The 22,503-nt window shown below is 36.1% G+C and overlaps 1 protein-coding gene across 1 annotated transcript in view; it reads left to right on the top strand.

Annotated features, from left to right (window-relative positions):
- LOC146003059 (uncharacterized) overlaps nt 1-22,503 on the top strand; it is a 33,969-nt gene that overhangs the window by 5,568 nt on the left and 5,898 nt on the right. Inside the window, exon 2 of the mRNA XM_083141225.1 lies at nt 14,081-14,487. Coding sequence (XP_082997351.1) covers nt 14,081-14,487 — 407 coding nt within the window. The remainder of the gene's footprint in view (nt 1-14,080; nt 14,488-22,503) is intronic.

Below are 22,503 nucleotides of genomic sequence, written 5' to 3'. Positions count from 1 at the left end.
ATTTTGAAAGTTTTAATATCCCCCTGGACCCTTAATTCTCACACAATTATAAGCATAAAATCAAAATTTATTATTTACTTACGTACAATGGGTATATGCATTTGAGTACATACCAGTTCCAGTCAACATGTGAATTGTGATTGGATAGTAACACAGGTTGTAACAGTTTTTATATGAGTTTTAAGGGATTTTAAAATGTGGGAATAGTCCTGTTTTAGTCATTTGTTATCCTAGTATTCAACCTGTCCTATATCCTTTCTAAATGACGATGCTTTGTTGATTACCGTAAAGCTGACTTCTTGACCTGAAGAAGGGGGCAGTTGCCACCAAAATGTTGTCTTTTACCCACTGTACGTAAGTAAATAACAAATTTTGATTTTATGCTTATATATGATAGTGAGTAAGTCGCATGCATCCAAAATATGAAATCTCACACATTGTTAATGTATTGTGTTGTTTTGTTCTCAGAAGAAAAACAAATACATTTGAAATTCTTGCTTGCTAATATTAGTAAAAATGGTTATAATATTTGTGATCTGATTATGTCATACCTAGATATGCATGCCTTTAACACAGTCTCAAATCATTCATACAAGTAGGTAATGTGTAACGAATTGAATATACCGCGTGAGGCACCTAAAAGTACCACCTGAAATAGCGAAGAAACCAGAAACAGTAGCGATGTGAGGTTTGCGGGAAACAATAATATCAAATGGGGCTCGTAAATCGGAGGTATGGGGTGGGTCGAAAAATATCGACAAATGGGGCATCTGGAGCAAAGTCATATTTTTTTAAATGGAACGATGTACAATAACATGCATAATATAAAAGAGCACACGCAGAGCAACACAACGCCGTTGGTCTCATGCATCTACTGCACATAGGAACGAATATATGGCCATTTGAAAATATGTAAACAAACTAACAATTGGCCCACTTGACCGTCAGTACCACGGCATGTACAAGTATGAGATGTCGGAAGCCATTGGTCAAGATGAAGACAGAACGTGTCAAAGGAAGAAAAAATACAGTAGACATCGTCAGCACCATGTATTTGACAGTGTTACAGCATAATGAAAATGACCATGACAGTATGTCGAAGAACCACTGCGTAAGCGAAAACCTGTCAAAGTGTGTGTTCAAAGTGGTGGCCGTCAGCTGCGATACAGGCAATGAGGTGCCCACGCAAAGATCGTTGCACAGGATGTAGCATCTCATAGGGAAGTTCCCTACAGGCCGCAGTAATGCGGTGTTGCATATCCTCTGGAGTTGTTGGCACATCCCGGTAGACAATGTCCTTCAGCTTTCCCCACAGGAAAAAGTCTAACGGTGTCAAATCTGGGAAACGAGCCGGCCATTTGACAGGCACTGTGAGCTGGGCACCCGTCATGTTGGTACAGTCATGTTCAAAAAATCTGTCGCATGGATTTTTTCTAAGTCCAACGTCTTACGAAATTATGTTGGTAGCTCTGAAACAAGGAAGTGTTGTGAAATATACGATCCTCCAATCAGAGTGAAGTTCGATTCGGAGGAACAGGAGGCGTGACTCACGGTCTTGTCCACAGGAAGTTCAACCAATGCATCATTTCCAAATATGAGATAACGTCCCCATTGATTAAATATTGTTTCAATAATGCGAATCGGCAGAAAGATTACGCAAAATTTTACTTTGTCATTTTAATGCCTTTAATCCTTTCAAATTAGTATTAAATTGTCCCAATTATAGTTCACGAGCTTCATATAATGTATTCATGTATGTGTTTGACAATCATATATCACTCATTAGAACAATTTTCACATTGTTTTCACTACGTGAAATGACATTTAATTTACATTTACGATAAAGTAGTGGTTTGGGTGTAATAACGGTTTTCATTAATTAATTTAGAGATGCATTTTTATTTGTTGAGTTAATGATTAGGTTAATTCGTTATTTCTCACGAAAAGAGGGAACCACAGCTGAAAGAAAATACACAACTTGTATTATTGAGGTCAAGAGTTCGTTTGAACATCACTTTTTGCACACATAGGCTAATCACGACTCGGGATACATTTAAACATTATGCGACCTGACTGGAACTCAGAAAAGGACACACTGATTACAAGACGTCGATACATTACCACTTGGTCTGGCGAACGCCAATAATAATGAGGGGTTGTGGGAGTGGGAGAGGGGTGACGGAAAGTAGAATATAAATATTATTTTGGGGGGTATTTAATGTTATATTCATACACATACAAACCTAAGAAAATATTTATTTTGACACATGTGTGTGGGGGGTGGGGAAGGCAGAAAAGAGAGGGACAGAAAGATATTGTTAGAGATGGAATGAAGAGGTGATTGTGGAAAATGTTTTATTTGACGTTCAGTAATAAAAACAATCAAATCAATGATGATTATCTTATAAATACCATATTTAATGTAAATTTGTTTTAAAAATTCATACCACCTTTATTTCATTTGCTACAAAGGAGCGTTTGGGTGTGTTGTTTATAAAGAGGCAGGTGGGGATTATATTTCTAATGCATATTGAACGAATTGGTCTTAACTCATAATCATGCCGTAAGAAGGAACGAACTCGTGGGGTAGTGGTTATCGCACTGGGTTGTCACTCTAATGGTCGTAGGTTCAAATCCGCACGATGGCAAAAACTTTTCGTAAACTTTATTCGTTCCCATTGTTACTATTTAAATTAGTCTTCTTTGAAACTAGCAACGAAAGATCATACAATTAACTCTCTCTCTTTCAAAATGGTAATATGAGGACAGGTTTCTTATTATAAGAATTGGAAATTTTAGTGGTCTCAACGCATCTAAAATCCAAAATACTAGATCGACGTTATTTTCTACTGAATTCTAAATCCACGTTATACACAGATAGGCTAATGGGGCCTGGACCTACAGTTTAAAGTGAGATACGAACCACTATGTGTCTCCACTTGTTATCCTGCACTGAACGTAAAACAAACAGCTCCCTGCCCCCATTTTTAAATCAAATTTACATTAAATATGGTATTTATAAGATAATCATCATTGATTTGATTGTTTTTATTACTGAACGTCAAATAAAACATTTTCCACAATCACCTCTTCATTCCATCTCTCCCAATATCTTTCTGTCCCTCTCTTTTCCGCCTTCCCCACCCCCACACACATGTGTCAAAATAAATATTTTCTTAGGTTTGTATGTGTATGAATATAACATTAAATACCCCCAAAATAATATTTATTTTCTACTTTCCGTCACCCCTCTCCCACTCCCACAACCCCTCATTATTATTGGCGTTCGCCAGACCAAGTGGTAATGTATCGACGTCTTGTAATCAGTGTGTCCTTTTCCGAGTTCCAGTCAGGTCGCATAATGTTTCAGATTCCAATTTAAATGTATCCCGAGTCGTGATTAGCCTATGTGTGCAAAAAGTGATGTTCAAACGAACTCTTGACCTCAATAATACAAGTTGTGTATTTTCTTTCAGCTGTGGTTCCCTCTTTTAGCGAGAAATAACGAATTAACCTAATCATTAACTCAACAAATAAAAATGCATCTCTAAATTAATTAATGAAAACTGTTATTACACCCAAACCACTACTTTATCGTAAATGTAAATTAAATGTCATCTCACGTAGTGAAAACAATGTGAAAATTGTTCTAATGAGTGATATATGATTGTCAAACACATACATGAATACATTATATTAAGCTCGTGAACTATAATTGGGACAATTTAATACTAATTTGAAAGGATTAAAGGCATTAAAATGACAAAGTAAAATTTTGCATAATCTTTCTGCCGATTTGCATTATTGAAACAATATTTAACCAATGGGGACGTTATCTCATATTTGGAAATGCTGCATGGTTGAACTTCCTGTGGACTAGACCGTGAGTCACGCCTCCTGTTCCTCCGAATCGAACTTCACTCTGATTGGAGGATCGTATATTTCACAACACTTCCTTGTTTCAGAACTACCAACATAATTTCGTAAGACGTTGGACTTAGAAAAAATCCATGGGACAGATTTTTTGAACATGACTGTACCACATGTCCCTCCTTGTCTGAAGTGGTATGTCCTCCAATAGTACAGGCAGTTCATGTTGTAAAAACTGTATGTATCGGTCAGCATTCAGTGTCCCTTGTATAAAAAAGGGCCAATGAGATGTTCACCCATTATACCACACCACACGTTCACACTCCATGGGCGCTGGCGTTCCACTTGGCGAAGCCAATGTGGATTTGTTACTGACCAATAGTGTATGTTCCTTAGGTTGACATTCCCGTGATTGGTAAAAGTTGCCTCGTCAGTGAAGAGGATACGTGACAAATCGGGTGTGTCGTGTCGTAACAACCATGTGCAAAACCGAACACGGTCCACAAAATCATTCCCGTGAAGTTCCTGATGGAGGGTGATATGATGGGTGAAATTTGTGTGTGTGCAGAATGCGCAATACACTTCGCTGACTCATCCCAGCATCCCTGGCAATTTCACGGGAGCTAACGTGCGGATTCACAGCAACAGCGGCGAGAACATTTGTTGCACCTGCCTCACCTGTAGTAGGCTTGTTCCGCACACGTGCTCGTGGTGTTACACTTCCGGTGTCTCTTAATTTAATAAATAACTTACCAAACAGACTCTCGAGATGGCTGTCGTCTGTCCGGATATCTCTCTGCGTACACACGGTAGGCTTCTGAGGCATTCTTTCGGCATTCCCCATAAATCAGGATCATGTCCGCTTTTTCTATGTTTGTGAACACCATAATCTTCGCTCTTACCACTATGATTGCTTGCTATGAACTAACACGATCTCGTGGACCTGCTATCAAAACTTGCTCTGCATAAAGGCAGTTCTGTCAGGCACCTGAGAAGTCTTACATGCCGTGGTACTGACGGTCAAGTGGGCCACTTGTTAGTTTGTTTACATATTTTCACATGGCCATATCTTCGTTCCTATGTGCAGTAGATGCATGAGACCAATGGCGTTGTGTTTCTCTGCATGTGCTCTTTTATATTATGCATGTTATTGTACATCGTTCCATTTAAAAAAATATGACTTTGCTCCAGATGCCCCATTTGTCGATATTTTCCGACCCACCCCATACCTCCGATTTACGAGCCCCATTTGATATTATTGTTTCACGCAAACCTCACATCGCTACTGTTTCTGGTTTCTTCACGATTTCAGGTGGTACTTTTAGGTGCCTCACGCGGTATAAAATGTCAATAAGTGTGTGTGTTTGTCAGAGAAATATTACCTGAGTTAATGTAACTGAGCCTAGATTCTATATGGCCCCTGTGTTCCAGTGTAATCTACCAATAATAAACTATATTTCACAACTTTAACCAATTAGAGAAACATCCTCAAAAAAATAAAAATTAGGAAAAGGCCTTTATTATGCCACTTGGGCCAGAAGGAAATTGTACCAAGATACACTAGACTCAGCCTGTGTAAGTTGTGTTCATCTTGGTTCCAAGTCAGCGAAGATCTGCCATGCCACGCCTCTGTACAGCTCTGCTACATAGCAAATGACAGGCCTCGTTTTTGTTACCTCACATTACCCCAGTGGTGAGCATTCAAAGTGGTAAAAAATTGAATTTTGCATAACTCCATGGATAATTAGACTCCCCGAAAGTGTCGAGAGGAGCCCGTGAGAGACTAAAATGCCACAAAGCAGTGGCATGAGGTGTGTTTATCATGCAAGCCTGCCTGCCCCTTGATGGACTATTGTTTTTAAAAATGATATATTCAGTGCTTCGGTTATCTAAATGGTCACCACATGCTACTGCATTACCCAAACACAACTTGACACCATTGACGGAATCTTATGAACTACCTCCCTACAAAAGATATCCACTTTATAAGCATAATAGTTTCTCTTGTGTGTACACGTTGCTTGCATTGTAGAATTATTTTCCTTAGTTTTGTTCTAAGAAAATGGCTTTCACAATAACAGAATAAACCAATTCAAAAAATAAGTCGCAAGAAAACTAAAGGAAAGAGAAATACAGACAAAGATGAAAAATCGGTTAAAAATAAATTTGTGTGCATTCCATTCCACAAGGAATTCTCACATAAAATTGCCAAAATTTTTAGAAGATTTAATTTCAAAATTGTGTTTAGATCACCAAGAAGTCTGGAATGTATATTTAATGAATTCAAAATGAGAGACTACCAGATGTGGAAACCACAGGAATATATATAACACCATTAAGCCTTGTTTCCATGATATAAAAACTAAATATGCTGACCAAGGCAGAAATTTATTTTATTATAAAACCTAAACTAAACAACATTTCAACCTTCTAGCAAGGTCCTCTTCAGACTCTGAACCAAGTACAAATGTAACCAGGTACACAACAGGATGATATATATATATATATATATACACACACACAAAATACTCCCCTCCAGACTATTAGAAAGTAGTTCTGGAACAATCTAGCAGGTGGCTTTCCCTTGTCAACTGTACTTTCTGCTGAAAGAGAATGTCGCTGGACTCTTTATCTCACGCCCTATTTCCTTCATTCTTCTTCCTTCTTCTCTCCTCTTTCTCTCTTGTCCATTCCACTCTTTCTAACGCCTTCTTCCATTCTTTGTTTAACTTCTGTCCCCCATTCCAGTGCATTGTGTCTTCTTCACCTTTCTTCTCTATTTCCTTGGACTCCTTCCATTTTCTCACTAGCATTCTCTTCTCCCTTCCTATCTGGCACAATAATTAATTATTTTTAAACCAGTTTTGTATTCACTGATAGATTAAATGTTCTCCCTGAGCCTACATCTGGCCGTGTATGCTACACTTACGTTTTATGATTTTCTCTCATCACTTTCAAGTGAGTTGATGTAATATACACTTGTAACTACTACTTGTTGGCAGGTAATCATTATTACCTAAAACACTGGCACTAGAACATTTCCTTTCTTTGGACACTTCCCTTCGTGGGTAGAGAATCATGATGTCACCATTCTTTGGCTACCTTTTACTTTCAGTTTCTAAATTCACTAGCTAGTTTACTTTGTATATACATAGATGTAAGAAAAAATCTATCAACAATTGAGGACCTCTACAGAAAATGGGCCCACATCCACATTTTCTTAAATTAAAATTTAGGCTTTAGGTACTCTTACTGGGGCACATAATGAAACAAAGGTAAGTGCAAAAATCTCATTGCGTGTTTGAAAAACAGCTTTATAAAATTTCCACTCTGTTGGAAAAGGTCCTGTGTCCTGTCACGTGCCAGTTTCGATGACACAATGAAGGTTGCTAGGATGAATGGTTTCTCGGAATCGACGAGAGATGGCAGCACGCTATATAAAGAGGAGCAAAGGAAATCATAAAAAACTTAGAGTGGAGAAGAGGGATTATGTATATTATAGTAAATTGAGAAATATATAAAAGAAGAGTTCAAATACTATAAAAGAAATAAATAGGATGTTGTATATAGTAAATTAAAATAATTAAGAATATGGCCACATATGAAACGTTTAGGAAAGTTATTAAGTAAGCGAACGAATTCAGAAATCTCTTTTTATTTTCCTGACGAGGAGAACATCGTCAGTGTTTTGGTTGTTTGTCCTCGGTGGCGTTGTTGTCAAATTAGACGCCCCGAGGCACTTTACGGTCGCGCTCCTTTTTAGTCGCACTGGGCCATTGGTAGCGCTTGTTATTAGCGATCCTGGCTATTCCCCTTTAGTTGTTAAATAGGAGGTGGCGCTATTGTCAGTTTCGTCGACCCTACTCTTTCTACAAGTATAGCTTGTATTGTTTTCCAAAGAAGCGGGGAAAGCGAGCGCATAAATCAGATTACGCTTTAAAAAAGAAAGATAATAAATTAAAAGAAGAAGTAGCCTTTTCCATATTAAAAGAATAAGAAGCCTTCTCGATTATCAAAGAAGAAGAAGCCTCTTTGATAATAAAAGAAGAAGAAGCCTTTTCCATATTAAAAGAAGAAGAAGCCTCTTTGATAATAAAAGAAGAAGAAGCATTTTCCATATTAAAAGAAGAAGAAGCTTTGTTGATAGTCAAAAAAGAAGAAGCCTTTTCGATAATCAAAGAAGAAGAAACCTTTTCGATTATACATATATATATATATATTCTCTGTATTTTGTATAGTTCTCAGAATATAGATCCACATTTAACTATATCCTCTTGGCTATAAAATGCTTTCTTATTTGGAATTCTCAAATAAAGAACCTATCCCCCTGAGACTAAGATATCTGTAGCCGTGGTAAATAACATTTAAGTACGTACCCACAAGGGGCGTTACAGTCCATAGACATTGGCCCATATTCCACAGAGGTTCTAGGTGTTGTTGAAGTAGGCTTTACTGATATGAACATGTTTGAACCTCACAACAATGTAAGCAAGGGAAACTTTGGTCAGAATTCTTTAAACCAAGGTGAAAGGTTTCGCGAATGGAACTATAGAGTCGTTCCATGTCAAATCACCCAGAGGTGGTTGCTTGACCATTTTGTTAATTTTTTATATTTTCACCATAGGTGGTCTTGCTAGTGACCTGCTGAAAAAGATTTTTTTTTTTAAAAAATCTTCCGCCATCTTGGATTTCTGCTCATTTTTCATCACTGCGGGAAGCAAAAATGAGCGTTTACAAGGGTTTTGAAAAAAGGTTGCTGTGTGATTTCTATTACAGATGGAATGTTCTAGTTTTCACTGCCTGAAAATAGAGATTCTGGCCTTTCAGAAAATGTATATATATGTAAGGTAAGATTTAAGTAACTGGGACTTTAATGGGTTTCAATATAACCATCGTAACGGGAAATTTTGCCAATTTTAAAGGTCTGTAAAATCAAAAGGGCTTGAAACCACAGGATGGAATTCTTTTTACAAGAACTATGAGTGGAAGGCTTTTCAGCCATGGTGAAACAAGTCCGGGGTTGTAAGCCCTTCTGTCCGATTTTTAGTTCCGAAATCCGAAAATTTCCAAAATTTGTGAATTTCAAGGTCAAATATCTCTAAAGGGGGACCTTCCAAAAATTTGAAATTTTGTCCATGGATACTCCTTCTAGTACTTAGTAAAACTTGTGAATTTCATTTTGGGGTTCACACCGATGTTCATGTTACAGGCTGTCAAATATCTCTAAAAATGACATCGTGAAAACATAATAATAAATAGGTTTAAAGTGACCTGATTTCCATTATTTTATAATTAGTTATTATATAAGGGTAAACAGAAATTAAAATAGATAAACTAGTTAGTTACTAGCTGATATATTTCAATATATACTTAGTGTGCTTTTGTTAATAAAAATCAAATCAAATCAAAATCACTTTTTGGATTGAGAAGACAAATGTTAGTAAACAAACAAGAGTACTATTATGTCAGTAAGTATATACAAGTTGCATGCACATGTTTCTTAAAGGTTTATGAATATCCAATACTATCAAACCTTACTCAATACATCCACTCTGGTACAGTCACGGACACTGCTGGGTTGTAACAATCGCATTAAAAAATAATGGTATCGTTACAACCCAGAAGTGTCCGTGACTGTACATAACAATTGTATGCGAAATATAATATATACAACAATTGTCTGCGAAAAATATCATAAGCTACCTGTAAAACATGACAAGCATTTAAACGCTTGAGAATATACGTATTCAAGTTCTTCCTCTATTTTTTGTATCCCAGTTACATATACCACTGTGATATACACAGTTTACAATTCAATATATTACATCACAATGACATTTACAATTCCATATATCACTACACATAATACAACATTACATCAATATATATATATATATATATATATATATATATATATATATATATATATATATATATATACACACACACACACACACTATCTACACATGGACCTCAAAGTTACAGGGGATCTTGTCTGTCTCTCAATCCATGAAGCCATGAAAAAAAGATAAAAAATATCTGACTGGTGCGTGGCCCCGAAAACACTGATTGGCACGGAGATGATTGATCAACGGACTATTTCTTCTTATGTGCTTGTAACTTTAGTGACAGTTCTGTGTTTTTCTGTTGAGTAATGGTGTATGTTCTCCCAGTAACAGTGGTGAAGTCACATGGTGTCAGAACATCAATTATATTGTTCAACTTCACCCAAGCAACATCATTTCTTTGTAAAGTAAAGCTCGTTGATGGTCCACCAGGATTGAAGAACATCACTTTAACATCATTGTTTTTTTTTGACATTTCAATTACTTTGCCTACATACCACCTGTTATTGTAAATGCAAACGACATTGTCATTTTCAATTATTTCATTAAAATGAAATATTCGTGGTAAGTCATCAATTCTGAACTCTACATGATTAATTTGAAATGATGCAGATCTTCTACTGGTGAGAAGAGTTGAAGAGTCCTTGGGTATGTAGCAGTGGTGATCTCTTGTTCCTTCAAATCTATGAGCTTCATTGAAGGGGTCATTCACAAACCCTTGCTCATTTTTTGTCACTTTCAGTCACCATGATGAAGTTTATCCTTTAATATTTTCCACAAAACACAAAACTCATACATGTCCTTTGGTGTAAGAATAAGGCCCTTAGTTGGTCGCTGCAGACTTGCCTTTGCCACAAGTCTTTTTACCGTCCCACCAATCCCATCACAAGGACCCTTGCCATGGCTTGTGGCAAAAAAAAATGCCACTCAGTTGCCACAGCGAAGTCCTGTTTATGCTTACATAAGTTACAAAAATTCTTTCTGTTCTTATATTGGGCTCCTGAGCCATATTGAGAAATAATAAATTTTCTTTAGATTTGGGATGAACGTTTGAACAAATTGAATCAGCTGCTTTTGGAAAGCGTAAACAGCAGTTGTGTTGTGTACAATGCAGTCACTTATAATACAAAGACTTTTGATGCATAGATCATCTGAAGAATTAGTCTTAAAGTAGACACAAAAGGGGTGGACAGTAGCTTGAGCGTTAATCCAGTGGTAACTCTGGATTTCATCTTGTACAACAAATGTGAAGTTTTTAGAGAAATCACCAATCACTACACATTCATCCGGAGAAAGACTTTCTTTCGTTCTTTTGCAAAATTCTGATTGACTCTGAGCAATAAAGTGGTGACATTTTAATTGCAGTAACTTCGAAGCTAAATTTTCTTTAAACTCTGAAATTGTTTCTACAACAGTGATCAAATTGCAACGATCTGTTGTTATCCATTGTTTGTAAGTATTTTTTTCTCGTCGTCATCATCAGAATTGTCCAAATCAGGATTCAGTTCATGTAATTTTAAGTATTGTGTAATTGTAATTGTAAACTCTGTATATCACAGTGTATATGTGACTGGGATACAAAAAATAGAGGAAGAACTTGAATAAGTATATTCTCAAGCATTTAAATGCTTGTCATATTTTACAGGTAGCTTATGTTATATTTCGCAGACAATTGTTGTATATATTATGTTATATTTCGCATACAATTGTTATGTACCAGAGTGGTTGTATTGAGTAAGGTTTGATAGTATTGGATATTCATAAACCTTTAAGAAACATGTGCATGCAACTTGTATATACTTACTGACATAATAGTACTCTTGTTTGTTTACTAACATTTGTCTTCTCAATCCAAAAAGTGATTTTGACTTGATTTGATTTTTATTAACAAAAGCACACTAAGTATATATTGAAATATATCAACTAGTAACTAACTAGTTTATCTATTTTAATTTCTGTTTACCCTTATATAATAACTAATTATAAAATAATGGAAATCAGGTCACTTTAAACCTATTTATTATTATGTTTTCACGATGTCATTTTTAGAGATATTTGACAGCCTGTAACATGAACATCGGTGTGAACCCCAAAATGAAATTCACAGGTTTTACTAAGTACTAGTAGGAGTATCCATGGACAAAATTTCAAATTTTTGGAAGGTCCCCCTAGAGATATTTGACCTTGAAATTCACAAATTTTGGAAATTTTCGGATTTCGGAACTAAAAATCGGACAGAAGGGCTTACAACCCCGGACTTGTTTCACCATGGCTGAAAAGCCTTCCACTCATAGTTCTTGTAAAAAGAATTCCATCCTGTGGTTTCAAGCCCTTTGATTTTACAGACCTTTAAAATTGGCAAAATTTCCCGTTACGATGGTTATATTGAAACCAATTAAAGTCCCAGTTACTTAAATCTTACCTTACATATATATACATTTTCTGAAAGGCCAGAATCTCTATTTTCAGGCAGTGAAAACTAGAACATTTCATGTGTAATAGAAATCACACAGCAACCTTTTTTTCAAAACCCTTGTAAACACTCATTTTTGCTTCCCGCAGTGATGAAAAATGAGCAGAAATCCAAGATGGCGGAAGATTTTTAAAAAAAAAAAATTCTTTTTGAGCAGGTCACTAGCAAGACCACCTATTGTGAAAATATAAAAAATTAACAAAATGGTCAAGCAACCAATTGATTTAAAATTGGGTGATTTCACATGGAATGACTCTATAGTTAAGGTACCAAGGTCACACCTAAAATGGCTCTTCCGGAGGTTTATCTCTGGAACAGGTAAAGGGAAAATAGTCGAAAATGGTGGTGATAGAAAGGGTATCCCGAAAGTGGCCTGTGTAGTATGACCCAACTTGACCCAGAAGCGTTCGTACAGGGTGCCAAAATGAAATGTATTTTTAATGTTCAACTGGTGCCTAAAACATGGTTCGTTTCGTGATTATTTTACACGGTACCTATTTGAGATGGATATAACCATCAATTTACATTAAAGGGAGGATGTTTTGTGCTACCATGTGGTATTTTGTGTTTAGTCGATCTGACCAATACCAAGCAAGTATATCATTTAATCATAATATATTAATGTTTCCACATAGAAAAGGGCCTGTAATATTAAAATAATAGTTTATTAAAAATTGTATTGACGTACGTCACAATTTATTTTCATGCAAAATGTTAAAATACATTGTATTACTTGAAATGAAAAATGATGCTCAATAACAAGTGCATGATAACATTTTTTTTCTCTTAAAATTTTGTACTTAGGTTTTTTTTCCATAGAAGACATCAATTTTTGAAAATGGTTAGTAGATCTAGTGATTTATCTAACAGCTTTCTGGAGAACTGTCACTAATGTGGGAATTTATCTGGCACTTTATTTCTGTAAATGGAAATAGTCAATGTCTGTTTTCAATGACTGAAATAAAGAAAGAATGAGGGCCTCCCCAGTGGAGTAGTGGTACCATCGTCATCTTGTAATCAAGGAGTTCCAGGTTTGTATCCTGGTGGAGACACTTAGTGTTTTGGATCCCACTTTAAAATGTAGGTCCAGTCCTGATTAGCCTTAAAAATGGACTTAAAATGCCAACTCAATCAATCAGTCAATGACTGAAAGATAGACCTGGAATGTGCTCAGACTCAATGAGGATCTGACCACATCTAAAATATCTTATGCCTGAACTTTGCAATGCCATAGAATGGGTCTTTATGCTTTCACATAACAACCATCTCCTTGCGAATTTATTTTGGGGATTCCCCTTCAAGAACAACTCTGACTATATTTCTCCACCATACTACTTCCATGTATATTCAGCTAACAGAAAATCTAGCCTAGATTTAGGGCTTGAATTTTCTTATGTAGTACATAGATATGCATCACATTTCACAAAAAATACCTTGTCTGAAATATGTGAAACAGGTTGACGCTATTCTTTATTGAACTACCCATGTACAAATCCAAATTGGTGTGTATTTCATTAGAATAGCTATTTACAGGGCCACACATTCAGAAGATAATACTGAATTTGAACCCAAATGTAGCAGATTGGAAACATCACTTCCTTCTAGTAATTTTTACATTCTTTAAGTTTTGATTGGAATCTTAATAATGGTGTCCCAGATCACAGTTGAATTTCAGATAATTTTTTTTTTCATTCTGTGAAATCGGAAGGTAAAATTAATATTGAAATAGATGATACAGACTTAGGAATCCATGAATGTGTTGCATAATTCTAAAATCCTCTGTTCGATTGCCAGTTGACATCTTCTCTTTCAAAAGCATGTGTTTGTGTGCGTTGTATTTTGTCTTCAATTTGAACACCATCTGAAGTTTCTGTGTAAAATATATTTTCAGATTTCAAGTGCCTCACCCTCATTATCACAGATGGAATCTGCCCCTTTGCCCCCACTACTGAAGGTAGAACCTGACCTCATGACGTGTTCAGTAAAAAGCGAGTCCCAAGATATCCCTCTTCATGAGGAGTCAAATGGAAACACTTGGCAGCCATCATTATCATCACTTAATAAATCTGAACCAAAGGAGGAACAAATGAAAGTCGACGAGCCAGGGGATGTTTCTGATAGCTACTTTCACGTATATTTGCACTCTGGTTCTGGGATGAGTGAATTCTTATCAGAGGATAAACAGTTTGGTGGTGTTCCATTCAACAGTAATGAGAGTGACAATGTTAATGTGGAGTCTGAAGATGTGAAGATTGAAATCACAATTGAAGATGAATGTCCAGCTGCAGAGACAGAAAGGTGAGTGCATGAAGTATTTTCAATGAGTACCACAATATCCTCATCAGGGGTAGAAAAATACAGGGCACCCATTTCTCATAGTGCCTGAAAATTCTCACTGGCTGCCTGAATTTTCCAATTCAGTTCTATATATATATATATACACAGGGTGTCGCAAAACTCTTTCAACAACTCTTTGGTGCTGGTAGATATCATAAAAACAAGTAACTTTTCCCTATAAAGTTTACCTCGAAACACTTTCATAACCATAACACTTTCAGTATTTAAGCTCAAAGTTTCCAAATAAAAGTGAAGTCAAATTGTAGTCAGGTGTCTTTGAAGGACCACAGATCCAGACTGTCATGGAATATACTGCTTTCATTGGACTCATGAATGAAGATGAAAAGTCAGCCTGGGTTGCTTTTATGAATGTGGCTAAGGGCTTTCTTGGAAACGTGAAAGCAGAGAACTATCAAGAGATTTTGCAGGCATTTAGGAAGTTGGGATGTAGAATGAGTGTTAAGATTCACTTTCTCTACTTTCTCTTACTTCCCAGAAAATCTTGGGAGACTGAGTGAGGAACAGGGAGAGATGTTCCACCAAGACATTAAAGTTAGGGAACAGTCCGGTGGAATGAGGCTGTGATGGCAGATTACTGTTGGTGTTAGATGAGAGATTCTTCCATACCTCACAATAGAAGTGCGAAATGCCACATAGTTCAAGTGATTTGACTTAGTTTAAAACCTCATACATTACTCCAAGACATATTTTGAAGACATTTCATGTAAATTTGTTTCACTTATTTATTTTATTTATTCCTTGTTTTGAATGGCGAAGATAAGGCACAACCCTTTTCTTCCACTTAACCCTCTCTACTTCACATTTTAGAAATTTATTTTTATAGCTAACTGTTTGTGAAATATATAAAAACTAAAAACATTAAGATACCAAAAAAATAAGTATATAAAAACTAAGAACATTAAGATACGAAAAAAAAGAAAAACATAAAAAATAAAAACAAAAAATGCATACACACTAAGAAAAGTAAAAAATACTTGTAAAACATAAACACACACAACAAACATCCTCAAATTACAGGAAAAGTCATTGAGTGTTGGTCCTACAAGTTTACACGAAGATTATTTTCCTGTTTTCAGTACTGGTAAGTTGACTCACAAGGAAATATTTTGCATTTAGTTGGTCTGTAGTTTAATCACTATGTATAGTATATATATAGTATATTATAGTAATACCGAATTCTTTTTTCTTTCATTTCTTAAAAACCAAGCTAATATCGAAAAAGTAATAATGGATCTGGATTCATAAACAAGACTGCTCGGACTAGGTAGCCATTTTAACATTAGTATCAGATTAACATTAAAATACTTTTTAATATATCTTTAATTTTTATCATTCTATTTTTTTTTATTATTATTATTATTATTATTATTATTAATGTATTGCCACAAACTTTAGTGTGTAATCTAAGTGTATATCCATGATGACCATTTTCTCTTCATTCTTTAGTTATATGTAGAGTTGGAAGTGGTCGGAAAAAAACAGCTTTTTTAGAAAAAAAAACAGTTTTTTTCCACTGCTTTTTTGGTTGGGCTTTTTTGAGCTTTTTTCACAAAAGTGTTTCAAATCAATTAAAATACAGGAGTTGGCAGTATTTTTCCTGTTCCATGGTTTTCGTTTATCTCCCTAAAATAGACACTCATTTCTAAATATAAAATACAATTTACAATCTGAAATTCGTAGCTAGACATAAACAGTGGTTTCAAGAAAGCTGGCTTTTTTGAATGGGCGGTTCTTTCCGAGTGTTATCTTCATATTTCGGTAGGCTTATTAAATATATATCTATTTATCGTTACGGTAGTATAAACATATTTACATAACTACAGTAGTTTTGTATGTGTTTTTGATAGGAACCTAATAGTATATGATTTTCAAGGTTTGAATTTGTTATATGAACACGTACATGAAGCAAAAAAGAAAATACTGCTATACATTTTGAAAATCTAGTATTAGATCTCTTTACATGAAATTTTGTGTTCAGTAAAATATATTTGTATTCTGGATTTCCAGTACATCATGTATTAAATGGCCGCTAAACCTGGGCACGGAGCAACTAGTGATGCATTTCTTGCTGTTTGTTGCAGTGGTTCTCAACCTTTGTGAGACCACAGTCCAGTAAATTTATTTCTTACAAGTCAATGCCCTGATCCCAACACTCATAAATAAATTTCTGATCTTTAAAATTTATGTGGAAATTAATATGCACCCTTAATTAATATTAATATATCAACTATGGTATAATCATAGTTCAATTGTGTATAGACTTGCTGTCAAATATAAAATTAGATTTAAATTAGTTGTCAACCCCTGGTGCAATGGACCTTTTGCAGACCAACAGTTGAAAAACAATGGCACTAAAACTGAAGCAGAAGAAAATAAGATTTGCGGCCAGCAAATGACAAAAATAAATCTGTTTAAGAAGTCTGGACTGAACCTACAGTTTAAAATGAGATCTGAAGCATTCTGCCTCCACTGAGTTTTGAACTTCAGAGCCCTTCTTATTACAAGGCAACATCATTACTTTATCCCACTCCAGAGGCCCATTCATGATTATGAAAGGACCTTCTATGAAAATGCCAGCATTTTATCCGGCAGTGCTTGCAATTTGTTTTTTGTAATTTACATGCTAAATTAAATCTTAATCTCTGTTGAAGTAACTAACAATCTCATTAAGTATAGAAATATTCAGACCAAAGCAACACATTACAGTTGGGGTGTAACATTAAAGTGGCAAGCGACATTGGCCCCTTCAGTCTATAAGCAAGCATTCACCACACATGCACAAACAAGACCGAAGTGACAGGATGCGTGAAACTTTTTTGTAGTTTGGATGGGCAGAGATTGAGGGATCAGTTCACAGGCTTACCATTGCTCCTTGCTTGCATCTTCTGCTCCAATGCCATCTTATAAGGGCTTGATGATAATATTTCGCACCTCTTGAGATTTCCTTTTCTTGCACGTTCTTCTCTTTTTGCTGAGTTTCTTGTCCGAGTTTTGGTCACATATTACATTCATTTCCACTTTCGGATTTCTTCAGTCTGTCTTGAATAGAACTTTTAGCCATGCTAAAATACTCTGCTGCTCCTGTTACACTCATTCTTGACTGTAATGCATGATCCACTCCTAGTTTCATGGTATCCTTGGACAACAAACCGCAGGTTGTAGTCCTTCCTTTGAATTTTGGAATCTTTCTTATGCTCAGTGACTGAAAATGAAATAAAACGGACTGTTACTGAAGTAAGTCTAACTATAGGCTCAATCCAGCATTGTCCGGGGCTACCCCTTTTCACACTGTCTGCGAGTACCCGCCATGCATGTTTCACATTTAACATACTTGGAGCCTAACATGACGTCACTACAGTGTTACGTCATATGGCATTTTACAAACATACATCATACCTTGTAAACTGTTACTGTGTAGTACAGTTCCACTTACCAAGAGAGCTGTCAGATGCTCATAAATATTATCTGTGTAGACTGTAGTCTTCAACGAAAACACAAAATGCACTGGTGTGACCACATCTATGATAACATTCAACTCAACTGAAATGCCACATAATCTCTAGTGTAGGGAAGTCTTACAGTGATAAGTAGGTGTTGCCATCTCATCGCAATTCACGAAAACACATACTGTACGTGTCTACCCTCTGTCCGCAGGTACCCACTTTCCCCCTAATAATTTTCCAAATTCACTATTTTGCAGTTTGAATGCAAATCAGAGAGAAATGAAGTCAATTTCGTGGAAGCTACTCGTAATATAGGTACTTAATATACCTGGATCTGTATGACATTCTTATTTCCATATGCAAAAACATGAATTTTGTTTATAATTTTCAGGGAAAAATCTAAGTTTTGTCCTGGAAAACCTGGAAAAGTCAGGGAATTTAATTTCTGCTTGTCTGTAGCCACTCTGGCCTGATATGCCCACCAAGTGCATTTTGCCTCCCAATTACATTACATGTATGTTTTTATGAACAAAAGTAATAATGAAATATTGGGAACATCCTAGGAAACTATGTAATTTATTATTTTCAAACAGTTGAAAAATCTAAAAAAAATGAAGGTGGTGGGCCTGCAAAGTGCCTCCCACCAACTCCCCGGTTAGCTAGTGTTAAAATTGTATCTGAACCAATATGCAATATGTGTCCACTGGGATTGGCCAATATCTGTCTCTTGGTTGCTAAATGATGTAAATTTGTTTTAGCTAGTTGTAAAATACAGGGTGGCCCACAGGATATAGTACAATATAAAACTATTATAGATATGTGTAGCATATATTTACATCAACAACAGTCATACATATCAGTTGTACACATATTGCCATTTCTTATAATCACACTTTTAAACTTACATGACAAACACTATTTTTTTAAAAAAATAACATTAGCCAAATTGCCTCCATCTGCATCGATGCATTGCTGAAGATGTTCGTGAAAGCTTCTCATGACGTTCTGAATGATTTCGGGAGGGATGGCCGCAATCTCTTCCTGGATTGTGGCTTTCAACTCATTAATATTATGGATACGGCGTGAAAACACTTTATTCTTTAGGTAGCCCCCCAAAAAAAATCAGGGGCGGAGAGATCGGGTGATCTTTCAGGCCATTCAATATCACCAAATCATGAGATTTATCAATGTGGAAAGTGGCGCCTCAGTTCAGTCATGAAAATATGGGCCGTATGAGGCATAGCACCATCTTGCTGAAACCATGTCATGTCTCGAAGACTTTGTCCCTTCAGTTGTGGAATGAAGAAATTGTTAATCATGTCCACATATCGAACGGCATTAACACTCACTGTACACCCGTTTTCTTCAAAAAAATATGATACAATGATTCCACTGGACAGTCCAATAGCACACCAGACCTTGACCTTTAGGCTTCCCTGAGACTGTTCATGAATCAGTTGTGGGTTAGTGTCAGAGTAATAGCGGAAGTTTTGTTTATTCGCAAAACCGTTAAGATGAAAATTTGCCTCATCAGACATCACAAGATGGGGCAGTATTGCATCATCGTGGTTGATTCTGTCCAAAAAGGTTGTGCAGAATCTCCGCCTGCTCACTTTATCTACCGGCTGTAATTGTTGAGCCATTTGCACTTTGTAAGGATGGAACTTTAAATCCTGTTTAACAATCCTCTGGAGGGATGTGTGGGAGATTTGTAATGTTGTGGAATGATGACGAAGTGATCGCTTTGGGCTTTGTTGCAGAGCTACACGTGCACTTTCAATATTCTCTGGCATTCGAACTGTCCTTTCAGGCCCTGCAGGCTTCACATTGATTACCGAACTAGATTGACGAAATTGGTTTATGCACCGGGAAATTGTCATTCTGTCTGGAACAGTGAAATGGTGCTCTCTTCCATGCTGCATAGCACGTTGGACAGCCTCGATGTTAACTGTAATTGGTAAAAAGCCAAAATTTCCATTTTTTTAAAAAAAAACCCTGGCTTTTTATTGGTAAAAAAGGTCCATTCAAAAAAGCTGACTTTTTTTGCAACTCATGTATTATGAGCATGTGTTTGAAATTGTTTCCTTATTGTGTCCGTTGTGCTTGTCAGCTCTATTCCTTTATGTGATTGTTTATGTTTCTCTGCGTGGGCTCAATTGCACCACAAGTGTTTCTCTTTGCACTACTGGAAATTATATCAAACAGTTTTCCTTGAGTGATGTGTTAACGTCAAAGAAAGTGTGTATACCCGTGATTCACTAACATCCAAAACTTCACAAGAAGGCAACATGTAAGTACCCAAATTACCTTATGTCATCTTCTTTCCAACTTGCTTCTACATTCATACTTGAAACAATACTAAAATACGCTAGGATTATGGAAGGGAAGTTTCGATTTCCCTCACATTTACAACAAATAGTCTTTGCTTTCTCCCTGATGTCGACTACACCATGTGAAAATCCTGCAAGTAAGGGTTTCCTCCCTCCTAGTTATTGCCCCCCCAAGCCCACCCTTCCTAACCCTTGCTCAGGTGAACATCAGTCCTTGTCTTCGCTAAAATTAGATGAGCTGGCCACCAAAGTGCACGAATGTGCTTTGATATCTTCGTGGCCACCGAGAGCTGGTCTTTCCATGAAGCCTTGCCTCAACCTTCTCCATACCTGGTTATGCAGCAATAAAAAACGATAGAAGCACAAAGGGTGGGGTGGCCTAATTCTGTATCACCGTAAAGATAGAAGCACAAAGGGTGGGGTGGCCTAATTATGTATTACCGTAAAGATCTGAATGTCAAGATCATTCCCTCTTGCAACAATCACAAAAATTACGACGAAGTCGAAATTATTAGTGTAACGGTGAAGCTCCAACATTTAACTCTGGGAATATTTGGTGTGTACAAAACTCCTAATATATTGTATACAAAATTATCGTGCCTAGAAACCACAATCTTGGAAGTTTTCCCACTTTTTTACAAATTACTTGCTCTAGGAGACATAAATGCAGATTTCCTTTCTCTCCATAAACCAGAAACAGTATATTTACAATCAATAGTCTACTCTTTTGGCTTCGTCCAGATCATTAACCGACAGACCAGAATAAAGGCAAACAATCAATCACTCCTCGATGTACGTAGTAATAACGGATGACTAAGATCATGTACACTCATTTCACGTAAAGGCGACATTTGCCATCGAAAAACCAAAATTATTTAAACAGTTTATCACATATCGAAACTTCTCTACCTTCGATGAGATATATTTGATAGGGATGCTGCAACAATTGAATGGATGCTAATGGATAGCTTCGACACCATCAACGATAAAGTACACTTCATTACTCAAATCATAATAAATCTCTTTGACAAGCATGCGTTCCTTGAAAGTAAATAAATAAAACGAAAAAAAAATCTCCCTTCATATCAGAAAATACGAAACTACTATAAAACTCTGTGACAGTGCCTTAAAAAAATAAAAGTACACAAAAACGCAGGCAAATTTGGACTATTATAAATAACTGAGAAACTTTATTACCTCAGTCCAGCAGCAGGAAAGGAAACCTTTTTTAATCATCACCTCTACTGCAACAATAACAACAAAGAGTTGTGGGAAAAATTAAAAACATGGGGTGTATACAGTAAAAATATCAACAATGAGATATCTCCCAACTTGAGAAACGTGGATTCAATTAACAGACATTTTTCTAGCATATGCATCAAGCGGATGTTTCAGAAGATACCGTTAACAAAACTCGAGAGTTCTTTAATTGTAACACTTTTAACGATAGTGCTCAAACTTTCCACCTGCAAAAAATAAACGAAACTGAAACAATGAAAGTGATAAATGAAATATCAGCCTCTGGTAATGATGGAATATTTATAAAAATGATTAAACTATTACTGCCACACATCTTACGTCCCCTGAAGCACATGGTAAACACCTACCATAACCAAACACTCAACTACATATTTCCTTTCCATCAAATCACTGGATGCAAAGTTAGCTTTGCTCAATGATGATTTATCCAGCATAAATACTTAGTGTAAATATAACAGTCTAAAAATAAACCCACAAAAATCAACTTTCTCTGTTATTGGTTTGGGAAATAGTCTCTCTCTGATAAATTCTAATGAGATATGAATCAAACTAAACATGTCCATAATCCCTTATTCAAGAGTTGTCAAAAATCTAGTCATCATTTTCGATGAACACCTTAACTGGGACATTCATGTTCAAAAACAAGTTTAAAAACTTATGCTGTGCTAAGGTCGATATACAGTTTCAAAGAATGCCTAAAAGCAGAGATTAAAATTGGATTAATACACTATCTACCAACAAGTAATTGGGCACCTGTGATGGTGGTTATTTTAGTATCTAATTTGAATCATTTAGTGGTACCATTGGTGGTTGTTCGTGGCACAATGAACTCACAGACATACTGTACAATACTAGACAATGAAATGTTCCCAACCTTGTGGCATTTTTACGGAATGGACCCCTGTTATTTCCAGGATGACAAT

Source organism: Lepisma saccharinum, chromosome 19 (genome assembly GCF_977018435.1).
Source record: "Lepisma saccharinum chromosome 19, izLepSacc3.1, whole genome shotgun sequence".
NCBI classification, from domain to species: Eukaryota; Metazoa; Arthropoda; class Insecta; order Zygentoma; family Lepismatidae; genus Lepisma; species Lepisma saccharinum.
This window is presented reverse-complemented; position numbering and strand designations above follow the sequence as displayed.